This window comes from Trichomycterus rosablanca, chromosome 8 (assembly GCF_030014385.1).
Source record: "Trichomycterus rosablanca isolate fTriRos1 chromosome 8, fTriRos1.hap1, whole genome shotgun sequence".
NCBI classification, from domain to species: domain Eukaryota; kingdom Metazoa; phylum Chordata; class Actinopteri; order Siluriformes; family Trichomycteridae; genus Trichomycterus; species Trichomycterus rosablanca.
The window spans coordinates 5,972,859-5,994,273 of record NC_085995.1 but is presented as its reverse complement, the minus strand read 5'-3'; the positions used below and the strand labels follow the sequence as shown (position 1 = coordinate 5,994,273).

Below are 21,415 nucleotides of genomic sequence, written 5' to 3'. Positions count from 1 at the left end.
CATGATTTAATCTGATCGAAAATTTTACAATGTTAAATCTTACCAAGTATCATGAATAATTTATTTCTGTCAAGTTTTATCTATTTTTGCCTGTTTCCCACAATTTTAGAGTAGCCAATCTGCTGCTGGGGACCCCAACAGCGTCCAAGGAGTGTGTATATTCACCTGACACACACTCTCTCTGACATGTGCACAGTCCTACCAAACCCTTCTTATTCACCCATACTTCTGTGGATTTTTGTGTGAGGTCGGCCTCACGTACAGAGAGCCATGCCCTGATCTCTGCACTCCTCCACTTTCTGTACAGGTGCCCTGGGTAACCAAGGTCCTTACCTAACCCAAACTTTGAGTCTGGTCTTTCCCACCCAGCAGACTGGAAGCCAATTATGCCTGCTAGAGGGTGCCCAGCTGACCGGTAGCAGAGGTGAGATTCAGCTACTCTGCGCTGGTGTGCTAGTGGATTATCCGGCTGTGCCACCTGAGCCCATTTTAGTCCGTTTTTGTTCACGTACAGGGACATCCCATAATCGTGTTATTATAATAAATAGAACATGGACAAATACAGTTATTAATCACTAAATATTAAACCAGAATAAACAAACAAATGCCTTCCGCTTGTGTTTTTGCCATGAACATTTTTGCGTGACAGTGAATGTGATATTACACACAGCTTATCCAGTTGCACACTGTGATCAGTAAGTTTGTGATCAGGTATTATATTTGCTTACGACTGTAATGAAAATCATTTCACATTATGAGTCTGTTCAAAAACCTAGTAAGCTCTCTACACGCATTTTACGTCATCCTACACTCCTGAGAAGAAGGCTGTTTGAATTCCTTAATAAACTGCCTGAATAACGAGGGAGCATTCAATGCTTTCTTACCGGTGAATGCAATCCCAGCATTCAGTGCGGCAAAACTTCTCACAAAACATTACAAATATGGCGGTTGAATGTGGAGCAACTAATGAGTTCTTTTCAAATGTTGTGCCACCTCAGCCCATTGGTTTGAATGGCCTGAGGATAACTGTGTTAGCTTAGTAAGCAAAAACTGCGGTGACACAGTTGTCGTAATCGCTGTCTAAGTAGTGTTTCTGAATAACCTGCGTTATAAGTTGGTGTCTTATTATAATCCTTTCTAAGTAGGCAGCTGCCCTCGTAGGCAGTAGACAGCAAGGCAGCTCACTAGGTTTTCGAACCGACCCTACGGTTCTTTTAGTTGTAAGGTATGCAAGAAGCATAAAACATGTAGCAAGATTTTAAAGATGTTAAAACATGTACTGTTTTATCAGATCATTTTCTGGAATCAGTATTTTGGCTGGACTCACAGCTCCATTAGAACACACATTAGAGCTGAATCTCTGAGAAAGACACAAGCTTCTTTTTGTAGTATGCTTCAAATGGTCTTTTCAGCTCTGCCACTTTTTTTCACTTTCTTCAAGTTTTTTTACCCATTATTTGAAATATACTAACAGTTTTAGTTCACACTTCACATGTTCTGCTTCTGTCTCCTGTTTGAGAGTACAGGTTTGGATTTATTACTTTTGTGTAAATGAATTTTGTTTAAATTAAATTGCACTGTGGCGATTTTATCTTCAGAATTTAATTTGCCATGGCTCGCTCAGTGGCCGTGTGTGGTGGATGGAGAAGGATGGACTACTTGCCTCACACACACACACACACACACACACACACACACACACACACTGACAAGGAACAATAATAAACTGGGTCAGACTGAAGGAGACAAAATACATACACAGGCAGATACTGTGTGTGTAGGTAGTGGCTAAATGCCACTGTCTGTGTAGCGTAAAGATCGCAATTATGATAGGAAGATGAAAATCGTTACGCGTCTGGTCCCTGCTGACAGCGATGTGTAAGAGGGAATGAACAGCAGTGTGTTCTTTCTGTATTTTTCCCCATTTTTGCCCAATCTAATCTTTGCCAATTGCCTTGTCAACTGTAGCACCCTTGTACTGGTGAAGGAGAGCTGAGACCTGTTCGACACGCATGCAGATGACGGCCCCATCTTTTCACCTGCCAGTACTGGAGCCTCACAGAGAGCAGTACAGAAAGATGTACTATAAACACAATTAATACTGCAGGGGCCTCGATCAGATAACAGAGGTTGATAGCATTGCTTGGGATTTGACCTTTTACCAGCAGTGCCAGTGACACCATATTGAATTGAGATGATGCCATGGGGTGTTTACAGGTAGCGTATCCCACTATACACAAGCTGAGTTTGATAACAATTCTCATTCATTTTTTGTCTGTTTTAACATTGCTTTACCTTACTAAGGGTCATGGTGGGTCTAATTTACAGGGTAAAAGGCAGAAAATACCCTGGAAAGGTTGCCAGTCCATCACAGGGCAAACACACACATACACACACATACCTAGGGTGACTTTGGACTGTGGGAGGAAACCAACACCTCCAGAGGAAACCCACAAAGACATGGGGAGAACATGCAAACTCCACACAGAAAGGACCCAGACAACCAAACCTAGAAACCAAACCCACACTTCGACGCCAAGCCATCGTGCCACCACAAATAGATCAGTATTTCTTGTTTAGCAAATAGTAAACACCCAGAAAGCCTCTGTACCCCCACCCCTCATTTACAAGAACTGGTTTCGATCTGGGTGTTTAGACTGAGGCTGAATATCCGTAAATAGAACATAAATACAAAAGTGGCCTAGATTACTTTTGATTTGTGTTTTCATAAAGCCAGATCTGGGTTACATAGTATCTGTTTCTAACAAGTTCACTTGAATGATAATGATCAGACTTGGTGCTGTGTCAATATCGTTTATTATGGGAACATTTAGATCACGCGTATCAACACAAGCATCTTTCTGCTTATCTGCTACTTATACTGTTCTGAATACATCAACTTTCTCTTTCTCTCCCACTCATTCTCTTTCTCTCTGTCTGTCCTGTGATCTCAAAAAGGACAAAGATCTGGCTTTCTAATTGCTCCTAGTAACATATTCTACCTCCATCCATCACGCTACCATCACCATGGTAATCAGTGACTGAAATGCAGATCTATCATCATCTAACAGAGTGGCAAGCAAAAAACAGGGGGGCGTGAGCGAGGGGGTTTCTGAAAAATGAGTCAAGTAAGAACACTGAAATGATGCCACCAAATTCACATAAAAACGTGTGACACAGTGGTGAGATTTATACAAGAAAGGAGGCAGAGATTGAACGAAGGGAATCACCGAACATGCACACGTGACTTTGAGCCGTCATGCATTTATTATGCTTCCTGTAATCATCCTTGTAGGCTACAGCAATTATCTGAGTGGAGGCTGTTCTAAATAAACCATTATCCCACACAGTCCAATACATGGTGCAAACCTGATTAGTTCAGTTTACTCAAACAGCTCACACAGAACGACTGCCTTGATTACTTTTTGTTGCATGTACTCATTTGCATATCCGACTTCATTATGCATACACTATTTAATTATCGTTTAAATAAAAAGAGCAAGTTACTGTTTCCATTACGTTAATTTTTAAAATCCCTTCGTATGTTTATTTCTTACATAACTTTCTTACATAGACACGAATTCTACGTTAATTGCTTTTGCCATAGATCAGAACCATAGACAAAATTGGGTGGACAATGATGCAACAAATATTAATTTTGTCAGTATGTGACTATAAATAAAGCCTCATTATTTTATATGACCACTTTTTGTTTGGGTGTGTGCACTAGAGACTTAGAGATGCCACCAGCCTGGTTCAGCCCTCAATAGACACAACTGGCAATGTCTAAGTGACAAGGAAGGCCAGAGGATGTCATGCGTAAGGTAGAAGTTGCTGGATGTATATGCAATTAAATATATCCAAAGTGGGAAATGCTTCATGACAGGAACGCTACTCATTACACAAGCTTCACAGTTCACACAAGGTTATATCAAACACAGTCATGGACAATTTAGTATCTCCAATTCACCTCACTTGCATGTCTTTGGACTGTGGGAGGAAACCGGAGCACCCAGAGTAAACCCACGCAGACACGGGGAGAACATGCAAACTCCACACAGAACCTGGGGATCGAACCCAGGACCTTCTTGCTGTGAGGCGACAGTGCCACCGTGCCACCCAAGTTTGGCACAAGAGGGGTCAATTGTAAACACCACCCCAAAATAACATTTGGTTTTTGGGTGTAATGATCTAGAGACTTAGAGATGCCAACAGCCTGGTTAGGGACCCAATAGATACAACTGGCAACGTCTAGGTGACAAGGATGTCATGCATAAGGTAGAAGTTGCTGGAGTGCATATATGCAATTAAATTTATCCAAAGTGGGAAGTGCTAAAATAAAAATTGGGACGTAATTAAACCACTCTTCTGAGAATGAATTAATTTTGACAGTATGTGACTACAATTTTTTGTTTGCGAGCTTATGTTAATATTATTTTTTCACCTGACCCATGTAGACTATTACCAAAAGTAGTATTGTGATCTAGTCATCAACTCAAATCAAATCTACCTGCAATGTATAATTATACAAGCATGAGCACATGCACACATGCCTTCTCATACAAAATTTCCACAATGCTTGCACATCTTGATAATCTAAACAAGCATTTTTTTTCTGGATGGCCTAATTGAATAAGTAATTAAAGCAAAATTCCCTTAAGAACACACAAACATTACTGCCATTAGACAGCCTGAGAATTATCTACACATGGACACAAAGTAGCTGCACCTAAGCACAATATATCAAACCAGAATAAGGAACAGAATTCACACAGCTCTCTTCCAGCGTTGCCTGGACAGCTGGATAATAATAGAGGATTGAGTTCTCTGTAACTATAGGAACCTTTTTACAACAATTCTTAGCAAGAAGTGAATATGATGGCTTATTTCTTTCCAGCAAAAAATCCAGAGGTCTAAAGAGGCTACAGCAAAATGTTTTGGCTAGAATTCAAAGCAGTATTTGTGGAATAACTTGAACTTATTAGTCAGGCATCACCCCCATTATAAATTAGGTGGTGCAGCCTATTATTAGGATGCTTTTTAAATATTGGATAATTACTGGCTAGATGTAACAGCTGCTACCAAGGGTGATTACAACTAACATTTAATCTCAATTTTTGGATGTAATGCACAAGAGTCTTAGAGATTCCACCAACCTGAATAAGCGCTCAACAGACACAATTGGCAATGTCTAAGTGACAAGAATCCCCAGATGGTGTCATGCATGAGGGAGAAGTTGCTGAAGTGCATAGGGGGAATTGAACATATCCCAAACAACTGGTATTAATATAGAGTGCCTTCTGTGTGATTCCCACAAGACTTGTAAGTATGTCTGTGGAAATTTGTGCCCATTCAGTCAAAAGACAATTTGTATGGCTGAGCACTGATGTTGGTCAAGAAAGCCTCTGTTGTTGTTCCAGTTCATTCCAAAGCTGTTCAGTGGGGCTGAGATCAGAGCTCTGCTCAGGAGGGGTGCCCCAATACTTTTGTCATGTATATATTTAAAAAGTACTGTTATTTTCATACTGTAGATACACTGTCCTTCGTTTTTGGCTTTCACCAAAGAAACAAATGTTAATTGTACGTACATAAAATGCAAGTTAAATTAATGAATACAATTAACTTAATTGTATTGTTTTTTTTCACAAACTATTAAGGGTTTATACTAAATAAAGAAGAAACTAAATATTTTTATACAAAACAAGCTGAATTCAAACTGAATTTTATTTCCACTGTGGAATAAGAATGTCTTTTTGGTCATTAAAGCCATGGTCATGGAAATGTTTGTTCTAGGTGGGGAGATTTGTTTTTATTTCCTATAATGGGAATTACGTTCTAAAGTTTAATTACAGTTTTTAAACAAACGTAATCATGAACGAGTGTAATCATTACAACAAGCATAATTGCAATGGATTTTAAAACCAGTTGTATTTTATTTTTAAAAGCACAAAGCTTGGGAGGAATGAAAGGCAGCAGAATAACCATCCATGGATCAACAGAACAGCGGCAAAACGTATTTAACAAGAAAGATCAATACAATAGAATAGGGGAGGCATGACAATAAACCCAAATAATAAACAAACACAATTACACCAAATGCCTTGCTTAATGTTCCTATAAATAAAATAAAAAGCACATTTCACTGGTGTGTTAATTAATACAGAATTAATACTCAAACTGTAGGTAAGAATGAACTAGGGTCAGCAGAGGGGCTGATCTTGGTTTTCCTTCTGTTTGCTTCTCTTTTGTTCTCATTATTTTAAAATTACAGTCCTGTCCTATATCTGAGTTTTTACGTGCTTGAAGACTAGACTCAGCATGTGGCCGAGATGAGGGCTTGTGTGGTGTGCACTACTCAGCAAACCTAATTCTCCAGTCTCCACTTAATCATCAAAGCTCTAATTGTTTCCTCGGATTGTTTCCAGCACTGCCCAGTGACTCGTTAAAGCTATATATTATACTTATAGAATAAATTATTCTGCTTATTACACTGCTACAATAAACAATAAGCGTATAAAATAGGGACACCACTTTATTGGTGTCTGTTATTAAAAAAAGCAATGATAGTTCCAGAATTTACCTTTTTTAAAGTTTGACCAAAATGCATTCTGCATGAGGACTTATACTGCTCAGTCCTTCCATTATTTAGTTTTTGAACACATGATTATACTGTTGAATAAAATGCAAAATTTATTAAAAATAAACAAATACAAATAAAAAACACAATACATTTTTATCAGATATAACAACACATAACAACATGGTTAGATTTTTATTAAGCCATATTGCCTAATCGGAACTACTTATACGAAATTATAGAATTTATGATATGGTCATTTTTGCATATCCCAGCAAACTGGGATCAGAAGGGTCAGCCTCCATACAGGTTAAGGTCATTGCTTTTGAATTTAAACCCTTAGCCTTCTGATCAATAGCCCATAGCTCCAACACTAAGCCTGGACTGCCTGATAATAACAGAGGTCACAGAAACTCTAAAACCAGGATGACCTTTAAATTACCTTATAAAGCTACACGTACAGGTTATAAGTCATTAGAAGAAGGCATCTCTAATTGAATGCTTGAATTAGAAACATTCCACAGGGCCTATTTAGCAAGACAATCAATATAGCATTGCTAGACACATAAGTCAAAATACACAACGTATCCATCTTCAAATATTGAAGGATTTGCTCATGTTGCTGCACTGAGTATTTACATCGTAAAGCAAACACATTTCTTTCCTTTACAAATCCTCATTCTTCTAAATAGAAAGATAAAACCTCAGATTATTAACAACCACAAGTATTCTTTATTATGAATAATTACTTGATGTGACTGCACTTTATTATCAATAAAGATATGTTTCTATTTTAGAAAGCTTTGCTCATGCACTGGTCACCATCACCAGGTCATCTTCTAGACCTTCTGCCCATGTGGTGCTGTTGGCTGGATATTTTTGGTTGGTGGACTATTCTCAGTCCAGCAGTGACATTGAGGTGTTTAAAAACTCCATCAGCATTGCTGTGTCTGATCCACTCATACCAGCACAACACACTCTAACACACCACCACCATGTCAGTGTCACTGCAGCGCTGACAATGACCCACCACAAGGAGGTGGTTTTAATGTTATGGCTAATCGGTGTATAAGAATGTGATTGTTTTTTTTTTTTTAATCCCACAGCTTTTTCTTACAGTTTACAGATGAGTTCACACACAGAGGTATTGAGCAGTGTAGGTGTTTCCCTTCCCGCTTTCTATACAGCTTTTCCATTTGAATAAATAAAGCAGGTAACAGAAACAGAGCCACACAGACAGAGAAAAATCACAACCTATAAAGCAGGAGTTTTTTTTTCTTATATGGACTGCTAGCCATGCAGGAATCAAAATCCAGTAAGATGAATCGGCAGTGTGCTGAGGGCTTTCTGGGCACAGCAGAAGTGGAATATCTTGTCAAGGGTTTCGCCTTTGCTACATTCTCTGCCAATTTTGTATGCTTTACTGAACCGATAAATGGCAATGAGCAAAAAAAAAAAAAAAAAAAACTGTGCTGCAGGCCGCAGCGTTTACACATTGGGAGCAGGAAAGATTGGGTGGGAGGCAAAGTAGGTGGTGGGAATGTAAGTGTTTCTGGCTCCATTGCGTTTAAAGAAGGCAATAAATATTGCGACAGGGAAAATGACATGTGGTATCGACTAAAACAAAGCAGCCATCTGGTACATCTTCCTTCCCTTATAATAATAATAATAATAATAATAATAATAGTGGGGTGGCACAGTGACTCGGTGGGTAGCAAAATTGCTTCACAGCAAGAAGGTCCTGGGTTCAATGCCCAGCTGGAGCGGTCCGGGTCCTTTTCTGTGTAAAGTTTGCATACTCTCCCCTGGTTCTGTGTGGGTTTCCTTCGGAAGTCCATCTATTTCTCTACATACTTTTTTAGCCTGCTTTCACCCTTGTTCTTCAATGATCAGTAACCCCACAGGACCACCACAGAGCAGGTATTATTTGGGTGGTGGATCATTCTCAGCACTGCAGTGACAATGACATGGTGGTGGTGTGTTAGTGTGTGTTGTTATGGTAGGAGTGAATCAGACACAGCAGTGCTGCTGGAGTTTTTAAATACCGTGTCCACTCACTGTCCACTCTATTAGACGCTCCTACCTAGCTGGTCCACCTTGTAGATGTAAAGTCAGAGATGATCGCTCATCTATTGCTGCTGTTTGAGTTGGTCATCTTGTAGACATTCATCAGTGGTCACAGGACGCTGCCCACGGGGTGCTGTTGGCTAGATATTTTTGGTTAATGGACTATTCTCAGTCCAGCAGTGACAGTGAGGTGTTTAAAAACTCCATCAGTGCTGCTGTGTCTTATCCACTCATACCAGCACAACACACACTAACAGACCACCACCATGTCAGTGTCACTGCAGTGCTGAGAATTATCCACCACCTAAATAATACTTACTCTGTGGTGGTCCTGTGGGGGTCCTGACCATTGAAGAACAGCATGGAAGGAGGTAACAAAGCATGCAGTGAAACAGATGGACTACAGTCAGTAATTGTAGAGCTACAAAGTGCTTCTATATGGTAAGTGGAGCTGATAAAATGGATGATGTTATGGCTGATCGATGTATAGCGCATTTCTAATACCCAAGGTCGCTCTACATAGCAATAGGTGAGAGGACAGAGGAGGAGATAGAAAAAATCAAACCACAGGGATGTTTAAAGACATTAAAAGTGTTTATAATGAGTTTAATAACTTTATGAGAAACTGTCACTCACCAGTGCTGGATCGGATGGTCTCATTGCCTACAGTCTGTCCCAGTAGATCATACTGGTTTAATCGGGAGCTCTCCTCTTCTACCACTACTGAGTTTGTGGCATTCTTTGTCCAGGTGTATGTCACTTCTGTCGTCGTGTACGCATCTATTCAAGACAAATTCGAGTCATACATTTAGAATAGTGATCTGACCCCAGTACTCACAAACAGCCCAACCATATGCAAACATCTTCATTTTTAAAAACATGGTCATTAATATAAAAATGTTTCTACTACTACTGCCTTTATTTTCCAAGCTGACTTTCTACTAGATTTAGAACATAATTTGCATTCTAATGCAATTCTTCTAACAAAACTAAGCCAAATCACTGCCAAGTTGCCACTGTTGGGCCCCTAAACAAGGCCCTTAACTCTCAATTGCTTGAGTTGTATTTGGTCAATTGTAAGTTACTTAGTATACACTGATCAGGCATAATATTATGACCACCTTCCTAATATTGTGTTGGTCCCCCTTTTGCTGCCCCATACACAACAAACTGTGCTGCACTGTGTATTCTGACACCTTTCTATCAGAACCAGCATTAACTTCTTCAGCAGTTTGAGCTACAGTAGCTCGTCTGTTGGATCGGACCACACGGGCCAGTCTTTGCTCCCCACGTGCATCAATGATCCTTGGCTGCCCATGACCCTGTCGCTGGTTTACCACTGTTCCTTCTTTGGACCACCTTTGATAGATACTGACCACTGCAGACCGGGAACACCCCACAAGAACTGCAGTTTTGGAGATGCTCTGACCCGTCGTCTAGCCATCACAATTTGGCCCTTGTCAAACTCACTCAAATCTTCATTTTTCTTGCTTCTAACATCAACTTTGAGGATAAAATGTTCACTTGCTGCCCAATATATCCCACCCACTAACAGGTGTCGTGATGGAGATAATCAGTGCTATTCACTTCACCTGTCAGTGGTCATAATGTTATGCCTCGTTGGTGTAAATGCATCTGCTAAATGCTGTACATATAAATGCAAGCATTATGTTTTTTTCTTAACTGGGACACACAGACGTAACCAACCCATAAAAAGCCACAGGTCATTATTTATTAAAACTTAATCTTTAATTTATGAATCTTAAACTTTATAGTTTGCCAGAATGTTTTATTAAACACAACTAAGAGCAGAATAGTTAAGATTGGACAACTGAAATCAGAAACTGTAATTAGTAGTCTAAAGCGCTAACTCACTAATGTCCTGGACACAGATGCATTTTTACAGCTCCAGAACCCACTGCTAGTATGCTTTACACCAGGGGTGGGAAACCTTTTACCCACTGAGGGCCAGATTAATAATTACATATCTGGTCACGGGCCACAGACTACAATGATGCAACATACAGCCAGTTCCTTTCACTTCAACAAAAAAGAAATCCGTTGCCCATTTTTCTTGAAAGACACGACATTCATCATCAACTTTCCTGCGTTTCGACATTTTTACAAACTTGAACAGACCATGAACAGTCATGGTTGTTGCAGCTAATTGGTTCATTTGATATACGCGTCATCATTAATTGCGGCAACAACAACGCTTGGGCTGCTTTGCTTGCCTTGTTGCTACCGCGACCCTGAAATGGCAGAACAGATGATTATGATGATTAATTGCATAAAGCCCAGACAATAAAATCTAGGAAATATATGGCGGGCCACATTTGATTGAGCGGGGGGCCATATACGGCCCACGGGCCGGAGGGTACCCACCCCTGCTTTACACCAATCCAGGTGATGTTTTTTATTGCATATGGTCACTAGAAACACATTGCTGAAAATCCAATCCGGTACATTGCTGAAAATCAGTCTCCTGACTAATAGTTCTTGTGCTGATAATGTATCCAGAGGCAGAGTTGACCTCAGCAGTGTTTGATGCAACCAAGGACAGATGAATTAAGGTATTATGGACATAACCCATGTCATGACTCATTTTACTTCCCACCTTTATCTATTATGACTGGATAATTGTGTGTTTAATTGTATGTGCCTGTTAACAATGGGTGGACACATCAATTTGGAGTCACGCATTCAGAAGTGTATTCTGACCCTCATACTCATAAGCAGTGGGAAGTCTAACACAATATGGTCAAAAGTATGTGGACCCAAACATCCCAAGCATCCAAATACTGTAGTTGTCATTTCAAAATGAGGGTTAATAATAAAACAAAAAACATTAATTTACTGTTATTGCAGCCTTAATGTCATGAGAGTATCAGTAAGATAACAGTAAGATCGGTCACTGGTATTACGTCATGATGTCCAGCTTGAAGTTTGTCTTCTTATTTATTACAATGTCATGTTGTAATAGGATAAAGCCCCAATTATGAGCTGTTTAAACATGGGAGGGTGTCTACATACATTTGGCCATGTATATGTATTTCAGTGTCACAAAATAATCTTGGACCCAGTCAGTCAGTTACACGTAAGTGGTTTTACTCACAGCTGCCAAATTTAAGAGGACAGGAGTGAAAATCCATGGGAAAATCTTCAAGATGCATTGGACACTCGGCATGCACCGTCAACCTGTTTCACACACACACACACACACACACACACACACACACACACACACACACACACACACACACACACGTTAAGACTTTAAATGAAGGAAAAATATGGTGAAAAGTCATTGCTATTTACAGGTTGTTTTTTTCTTTTGATTTGCCCCAGTAATCAAAGGAACAATGCACTCTTACCTGAACACCTGATTTTCTATTAAATCAAACAAACAAAAATCTTCTGCCCGAGTAAAGACAAAAGCCAACGCATCATTGACAATACTCATTCTACCTATCTGGCAGGCACCCTTAAAAAACAGCAGGTTTTGTTGTTGCAAGAGCAACGTGGTGATACTCCATCCAGCCCTCCTTCCTTCAGACACAGCTGTGCCCGTAAAGCCTTTGACCAGGTAGCTGGCTAGTATAACAGACTGCTGTGCCACCTGAGCACCATTATCGAGATCCAGGGTTGCCAGGTTTTTCCTAGGTGGCGCTCTCTGGGAAATAGGGTTTCAAGTTACAAGCAGCCTTTAATCCTAAAATAATTCTGCTGAATTTTATATCAGCATATTTTTAAAGATACTAATTAAAAACAGTTACTTTTATTTGATTTTTGGGCACTTGGATGGCGCAGTGTTAAAACACGCTAGCGCACTGTAGATGCCCTATGGCTATGTTTGTAATGAGAGAATGGCCGAACAGCCCAGCTATTGGGAGGTACATATGTCAGTGCACTCTCAGTGCCAGGTGCCTGGGGTACTGGGTTTAAGCCTTGCATCTGGGCACTGTCTGTGGGTCTGATGAATCCTCTCCATGCCCACGTGTATTTTCTTCTGGTCTTTCAGTTTCCCCCTAATGGCTACTTAATGCCCTATGATATACTGTATGCCATGCACCTGGGGTTTCCGTGGTTACTGTGCAAGGAAAAGCCATTTAAGTTCAAACTATAAATCAGTGATGAAAAACACACTTTTGTCTTGGGAAAATGGTTCGCTCATGGCACATCCTAAATTCTTTCTAAAACATGATGTGCAGGTTTTTTATTACATTTTTTTTACACAGCTGTTCTTTGAATACATATTGTTATATCTATTGTACATTACATTCTTTTAATAATGTCAAATAATTCATTTGCACTTAGATTGAATTCACTACTTAAAAAAGACATTCCAGTAGTTCAGAACAATTTGCATTTCTTAAAAAGGGTTATAATGTCAAGATTTGTCAGCTTTTAGAAATGTTGGCTTCTCTTTATTCTCCCAGTGTAGTCATTTTTAATTATCCATTGCAATTCGTATTTTTGAACAAAAAGGAATGCATAATTGCTCACATCCCATCTGATGTAAAGTCACCAATTGTGTCTTTTTTACCATCCAGAGGCGGGCAATATAGGGCAATTCAGTGTCTCCAGTTAACCTGACTGCATGTTTTTGGACCGTGGGAGGAAACCCACACAGACACAGGGAGAACATGCAAACTCCGCACAGAAAGGACCCGGACCGCCCCGCCTGGGGATCGAACCCAGGACCTTCTTGCTGTGAGGTGACAGTGCTACCCACTTAGCCCCGTGCCGCCCAGTAATGTTTTAGATTATTTTTATTTATTGACCCACACATGAATGACTTCATGTTTAATGCATACCTTCTTACATAGAGTACAACAAAGCAAGCACTTAGACCCACCTCATGGTATAAAGCAGTGTGCCATCATCCTGGATGCGCAGAAGCTTATTAGGCATGGTCATGTTGTGTGCCACCGATTTTTTTCCATTATGAAAGAACGTATCTGGAGTCCAGATTTTGCTGGCCATCAGGTTGTTAAGGCGCAGGATGTTCATTGGTCCCTCAAATTTCAACCTCTCATCCTTCCAGCTCTGTCTGAAGAACACATCTATTGTGTATTCCTGTTAAAAAATTAAAAAAGAAATATAAATGTAATGCTTAATGTGTTTAGAAAGTTATGTTACGCCATCTTTCCAAAATACTGACCATGTGGCAATACAGAGTGTTTCACTGGGATAAAGATCATGGGACCACACACTAAGAGCATAAGTGCTTTTTAATGGGCACACCCTCAGAGATTCTAATTACCAGCTTCTTGAAGCTTCCGCATGTGTAACACAGAGTCGTATCTGAGATTTTACTGCCCATAAGCAAAAACGAATAATAGTCTGCATTTTACTTAGTCTCCTGCTTTAATTTGGCAGTTATGAGTGTCACGGTGACCCAGTGGAAACGGTTTGCATAAAATAACAGTATTTACAGTCAGTAAATGTAACTGGTAAAAAGAAAAAAAGAATAGCTGAGAAGGCAGCCAGATAACTGTTGCTATTAGGTGCAGTATAAGACAAGTGGTACTGCAGTGCTTATCTGGACCTTGAGCAACAGAGGAAACGTCTTTATTTGACCCCCACTTTGCAATCTTTGCACTGAGGGCAAAGTAGCTGCATGGAGACTAAGCTTGTACTGCCACTACTCCATCACCTCCTTTTACCCTGCTCATCCTGCTTCCCTTTTGTCATTTACTCTTATCACTCCTGCTCCTTTTCTCTCTCTCTCTCTGTACATTTCGATACGTCCTACCCTACACCCCCAGGCCTCTCCATGAAAAATGTAAAGACTGAGGCTACTAGTACGGCCCGCATGGAGCAGCTTTATCAATCCAAAGTGAAATACGGCATCCACTTTGATTCATCACCAGATGGCTTCTTTTCCAAGCCTGAGGAAAGCTGGCTGTATCACATGCACACCACAACACTAACTAAATGGATCCAGTGCAATCTGGTGGTGATGTATTATCTATCACAGTCATTGTGGATACAGGAAGAGTAATAGCAACACCTAATGATTGTACCATGCTGGACCATAACTCTAAGAAAATGATCATGGCTGCTCAGGATTTTAGCCTTTACAAGACTACTCTGCCCCTGCATGTTCAATAATGCTGGAAAATAGGTCTGAGTCATCTAGGGACAGTGGTAGCCTAGTGGGTAGAGCTTTGGGCTATCAACTGGAAAATTGGGGGTTCAAATCCAGGCTCTGCTATGCAGCCACTGTTGGGTCCTTGAGCACGGCCCTTAACCCTGTCTGCTCCAGGGGCACCGTACGATGGCTGACCCTGCGCTCTGAGCCCAGCTTCCAAACAAGCTGGGATATGCGAAGAAAGAATTTCATTGTACTGTACATCTGTATATGTATAAATGACAAATAAAGTATATCTTCTTCTTCTTCTAACATAGCTTCGCTCAAGCTAGGCTTTACTTTTATGTTGTCTTCTATTTTTTTGTTATTTTATTTTTTTTACAGACATATGTATTTAATTATTTACTTGCCTTTCACTGATATTCAATTAAAACATCACCAGCAACATATTTTTTATTGGTTTAACCCAGCCTATATTTATGAAACTCAATAAATTTGATAATTTACCCTGTACCAACTTATTTGAAAACAGGTGATGCGGCCATGAATGAAAGGTTCAGTTGTTTGTCACTTTTGCAAAAAAATTTTGTAAGCAAATAGTCCAACATACAAATACAAGAAATGTAGAGATTTCTCCATCTACATTCCATAACATTATGAATGATTTTTTTTCTCACAATTTTTAGCGTGTCCAATTTTTACCCAATTGCGTTATGCTTCCTCTCTACTGGTGCTGACCCCCACCCTGACTGAGGAGAGCAAACTGACACACGCCCCCTCCGACACATGTGCAGTAGCGGACTGCATCTCTTCACCTGCACAAGGCGAGTTCATTTGCGGATCAGCTTTGTGCACAGAAAGCCACACCCTGATCGCATTATTCCCCTATCCTGTGCAGACGCCATCAATCAGCCTGCAGAGGGTGTAATTGCATCACTTATGAGGTCCCTATCCGACATTTCCCTCCCTGAATAAACAACAGCCAAATGTTGTTTATGTGGCCGCCCAACTCAGCTGTATGGCAGAGCTGAGATTCGATACGATGTATTCGAAATCCCAACTCTGGTGTGCTAGTGTGTTTTACCGCTGTGCCACCTGAGCGGCACATTATGAATGATTAAGAGAATCTTAAGTCTATTCCAGAGCACATGTGGTTATATTCATTAAAGAAGCAAGTTAAGGTTCCACTACACAAAGCATAAAAATGTATTAACAACATCCAAAAATGCTGCCAACTTCTCTGGGCTCAAACTCATCTGTTATTAAAATTTAACCTGTAGTCTGATGGGTCCAACTTTCAAATTATTTTGGGGAAAAACATACACTGTATTCTGCAGGTCAAAGAGGAAAAGGACAATACTGATTGTAATCATTACAACTGTGTGATATGGTATGGTGGTGTGTGTGTGTGTGTGTGAGGGGGAAGGCAGGATGTTGGTTCTTTCGCATCTGAAAGGAAACTATTAATGCTGAGGGGTGCAAATACATTTTGAGAGACATAAACTGCCATCTAAAAGTCTTTTTTTTAGCACGAAAATGCCAAACAACTTCCACTGAAAACATGTGATGCATTACAAAGCACAACATATAACTGTAACACTAGACATGTTAAGCAAGTGAAAGGTTGTAAAAAATCAATTACTTTAACAATTACAAACTACAGCAATTGATTTTCTCAGTTTCCAAATAATTACAGAACATTGGTAAAAAAAGGTCATTTAACACAGTAGTAAACGTGCTCATGGCCTAAATGTATTGAAACATGTTGCACCCATCAAGTTTAGAATGAGTATGTACTGTATATACAAAATACAATAAAGCTGATTGGTTGTAACATTAAATCTGTTGCCTTTGTACTGGTTTCAATAGTTGGTAACCAGTGGTTAAGGTTATTGGCTAGTGATCAAAGGTCGCTGATTCATGGCCAACCACTACCAAGCTGAAACTGTTGGGCATCTGAGCAAGGACTCTTAATTAACTCTTAATTTCTTGCATTGTATTCAGTAACAAGGGTAAGTCACTTTTGGATAAAGGCGTCTGCTAAATGAAATTAATGTAAATGTAAAGACAGGTTAAAAAAACACTTTTTCCCTCCTTTTATGACTGGTGGATAGAAATTAGATTAAAATCGCAACAGTATTTGATTTTGTTTTACTCTAAAATTCATGAGAAGATAATGAAATTAAAACATGTCTATTAAATAAATAATTAAATGTATGTAATTACTGGAACTCAGTAGCAATTAGACAAGAACATATTCTACAATCTGAGACATCGCTAAATCCCTGGTGTCTCATTCATGCCATCACTCGCAACCTGATCTAACAAATCTACCGTTATATTGCTTGTAATGTTATCAATTTCTGTTAAAATTGCGAAACCCCAAGCAAACATGGCTAATCTAAACCTTGACATGGCAATGCTTTCCTTGAGTGATATTCCTGTGCTGTTTGTCTGAAGCTCCCACAGTTCAATACAGTATTAACTTTAATGAGGGTTCAGATGACTGCAAAGCAGGAGTACTGAGAATAGGGGGGAGGGGTGCAAATAGATCAGGTCTGGAAGAAAGATTGTACTAAAAGCTTTAAGACCTGAGATATAGCATCGAGGTCTTACATCCGCAGTCAATACCACTCGAAAACAGGAGATAAAACAGCAAGTACATAATAATTCAGTTTATCAGTGCTGAAATGGATGGGGGTGCAATCTCAGGAACAGATAGCGCTAACAAATCATTTCTCACGGACATGAATAATTCATGAGCGACTTCCACTGAATGATCAATGGCTATTAAGCTAAAAGGTTGACTAATGCTGAATGGCTAGCATTTCAGGTAAATATTTAGAAAGATTCTACATGGCCAAAAGTATATAGGCTAATAATAATTAAGTATGTGCATGCTATGTGCAAAATACCAGTCATACAGAGATTCATTTTCCATGGACAAACATGGGCAGTATAATAGGTTATACCTAAAAGCAAACTCACTCACTCACTTTCTTAACCGCTTATCCATTTAGGGTCGCGGGGGGTGCTGGAGCCAATCCCAGCTTTTCAATGGGCACAAGGCACACAGTAACACCCTGGACGGGGTGCCAGTCCATCGCAGGGCACACACACATACACACACACACACACACACATCACCTATAGGGCAATTCAGTGTCTCCAATTAACCTCACTTGCATGTTTTTGGACTGTGGGAGGAAACCGGAGCTCCCGGAGGAAACCCACACAGACACGGGGAGAACATGCAAACTCCACACAGAAAGGACCCGGACCGCCCCGCCTGGGGATAGAACCCAGGACCTTCTTGCTGTGAGGCGACAGTGCTACTCACCGAGCCACCGTGCCGCCCTAAAAGCAAACTGATTCTCCAATTTACTTTTATTTGCAATTTACTTTTAAAGGACATTCTGGAGAACTGTGCTTTTTTAAAGGGTGTGTGCTTTTGGTTATGCATGGCAATTCCCCAATGCTCAGTGTAACGTCTATAATGAAAGGGTTTACCATGTTGTTAATAAACTTATTACCAACCTCAACCCAATTCAAAACTTTTGGGATGAATTGAACATTGTATGCAAGATATTATCATATAAAAATAGTGTCCAGGCCTTGAATAAAAGGAATCCCTGCTGGTCATTCAGCAAATCCAAGTAACATGCTTTTCCATAACAGTGCAGGCTATAAAAACAGTTAAGGATCAACTTAATAAGAATGTCCATAGTTAGACATTCAGGTTCTGTGTGTTTATACACCTTTGACCATGCACTGTGAAGCAGAAGTGCTAACCAGTGTAAATACTCACTCACTTTCTTAACCGCTTATCCAATCAGGGTTGCGGGGGGTGGGGGGTGGATCTGGAGCCTATCCCAGCTTTTCAATGGACGCTGGACGGGGTGCCAGTCCATCGCAGGGCAGTGTAAATACTAACCATGTAAATAGATTTAGAAAAAGAACCACCCTCAACAACCAAAGAAAGAACACAGCATATGTAAAATCCAAAATCCATTAATAGAAGAAAACCCCGTTTCCATCGAGGGGTGCAAAAAATTACTGTCAAACCTTTCAAAATAACAGGAGAAAAATACACATGGGAGAGTGAGAAATAATTCAGAGAAAAGATGAGCTCCAGGGAACAGGTGAAGGGCAAAGAAATGGTGCAATTTGTCTTGAAGAAATAAAAAAAACCTCAAAGAAAAGCCTGAACATGCCCAATTGATTCTGTCCTGTCTGTGAGAGAAGAGACGCCTGTGAATGAGCAAAACTAGGGAAAAAGAAAGAACTACATGTTGCATTTCTTATCTCCCTGTTTTTAAAAAGAAGGAGAGTCTACAGGTCTCTGTCCAGCTAATCCTATCCTGCAATTTAGCAGCACTCTCATGCATAACAGACAAATAAATGAGGGGGGAAGAATTAAAGCACCAGATAATAGATGCAATCTGTGGATTGGTGGCAGAATAGGAAGGGTTTGGCTAGAAAGAGGGACTAAAGAAGAAAAGAGGGGTGGGGAGGAAGGAGATATACAGAATCCCCAAATAAAGCTTTTTAGTTGGTTAAACAATAAACAATCAAATAAACCAAGTGAATTATGTCTAAAACAAAGAAACGTATCCATCAGATTTCTCAATATTATACCATGGAAAAATATAGTATTTATATACCTTGTAACTGTAAGATTATAGCAGTGTACACTGATCAGGCATAACATTATGACAACCTTCCTAATATTGTGTTGGTCCCCCTTTTGCTGCCAAAACAGCCCTGACCTGTCGAGGCATGGACTCCACTAGACTAAGATGTGCTGTGGTATCTGCAGGACCCAAGGTTTCCCAGCAGAACATTGACCAAAAGCATCACAAAACATCACATGGTGCCATGTGTTCCCCAGGTAAGCGACGCACACGCAACCTGCCATCCACGTGATCCACGTAAAAGAAAATGTGATTCATCAGACCAGGCCACCTTCTTCCATTGCTCAGTGGTCCAGTTCCGATGCTCACGTGCCCACTGTTGGCGCTTTTGATGGTGGACAGGGGTCAGCATGGGCACCCTGACTGGTCTGCGGCTATGCAGCCCCATACGCGACAAACTACACAACAAACACTTTTCTATCAGAACCAGCATTAACTTCCTCAGCAATTTGAGATACAGAAGCTCGTCTGTTGGATCGGACCACACGGGCCAGCCTTCGCTCCTAACAGGCGCCGTGATGAAGAGATAATCAGTGTTATTCACTTCATCTGTCAGTGGTAATAATGCTATGCCTGGTCGGTGTATACATAACCTTGGCTACTCTATGCCTATATAAGACTCCTTAACAAACCACCAGAAACTCTTATGGTCCTCACTTTGAATTCTAAGCTGTTTACATAGTGTAAATCTAATAAGGTAAACCAGTCAGGTAACACTATCCCCACTGTAAAATACTGTCGCCACAGCATTATGTTATAGGGACATTATATGTGGAATGTGCAATCTAGTTACATAAATGGACCACAGTACAGAGAGATCATTTTTGCCAAAGAATCTCTCTGTACTGTGGTCCATTTATGTAAAGCGTAAACCTTGTATTATAGTTTATCCACACTGACACAAAATACACGACTATTAAAACAATGAAGTGGTTTGAAATATAAAACTGTGAGTGTTTGAAGAGGTAAAGATCAGGACTCTGACTGAGTCAAAAATCTGTGGCAAGACCTCAAAACTGCTGTACAACCTCACTCCCCTAATCACCTGGTAGAACTTGACGCAATTATGGCTAATTTCACTTTACACTGTTCTTTATCATGCTGTGCAAAATAATTTCAAGTGTATTTAAAAGACTCCCAGCTGTAATAGCTGGCAAAGGCAATTATTCTTTAGTGATGATTAGCATTTCAGTTTTTTATGTTTTGTAACTTATTATTTGTCAAGTAGACGATTTATAGATGCTTTTTTATTATTTTCTAACAAAATTAAAGTTTTCTTTATAGTTTTTTCAGTCAAACTGATCAAAATCCCAAGTTGTGACAATAGTTTATGTAAAAGTGTTTGGGATGAATATTTTACGGCACAAGGTGACCTGCTGGTTTGTCATATTCGGCTCTTACATAGACAGGACAGTGCTGAGGTGCTCCAACTGAGAAAGAACAGCAAGGGGTCACACACATACACACACACACACACACACACCATACTGAAATACCTGAGTAATCCTCACAGTACCCTTACAATCATGGCATTTTATCATCATCATCAATTGGTAAACATCCAATTCTATAACTATCAACGTTAATATGAATTAGGTCCACCTTCACCAGATTTAAAAAAAATGGTCAGTGTTTCAATACAGCCACAAGACCATTAGTGATGTCAAACCTTACTACTGAATTGTAACACTTGACTTGCAGTTTGGCTGCTTTCACATGGACTTGGCATCTGTCAATAACACTATGATGTGATGGACCACATGCACTACTTTGAGGTTTTTTTTTTTGTGTAATTTTCTATTTTTCCCCACTTTCCCCCACAATTTTTCTCCCCTAATCTAGTCGTGTCTAATTACCCTGATTGTGTCCTCTATACTGATTCGACCCTTCACCGCTGACTGAGGATGCCTCTTAACTGACATACGCCCCCTCCGTATGTCAGTACAGACTGCATTTTTCACCTGCACGAGTCGAGTTCAT

The 21,415-nt window shown here is 40.0% G+C and overlaps 1 protein-coding gene across 1 annotated transcript in view; it reads right to left on the bottom strand.

Moving 5' to 3' along the window:
• Nucleotides 1-21,415, bottom strand: part of LOC134319661 (gamma-aminobutyric acid receptor subunit alpha-2) — a 54,431-nt gene that overhangs the window by 16,395 nt on the left and 16,621 nt on the right. The window contains exons 4-6 of the mRNA XM_063000955.1: nucleotides 13,503-13,723; nucleotides 11,760-11,842; nucleotides 9,281-9,424 (exon numbers count right to left, since the gene is read on the bottom strand). Coding sequence (XP_062857025.1) covers nucleotides 9,281-9,424; nucleotides 11,760-11,842; nucleotides 13,503-13,723 — 448 coding nt within the window. The remainder of the gene's footprint in view (nucleotides 1-9,280; nucleotides 9,425-11,759; nucleotides 11,843-13,502; nucleotides 13,724-21,415) is intronic.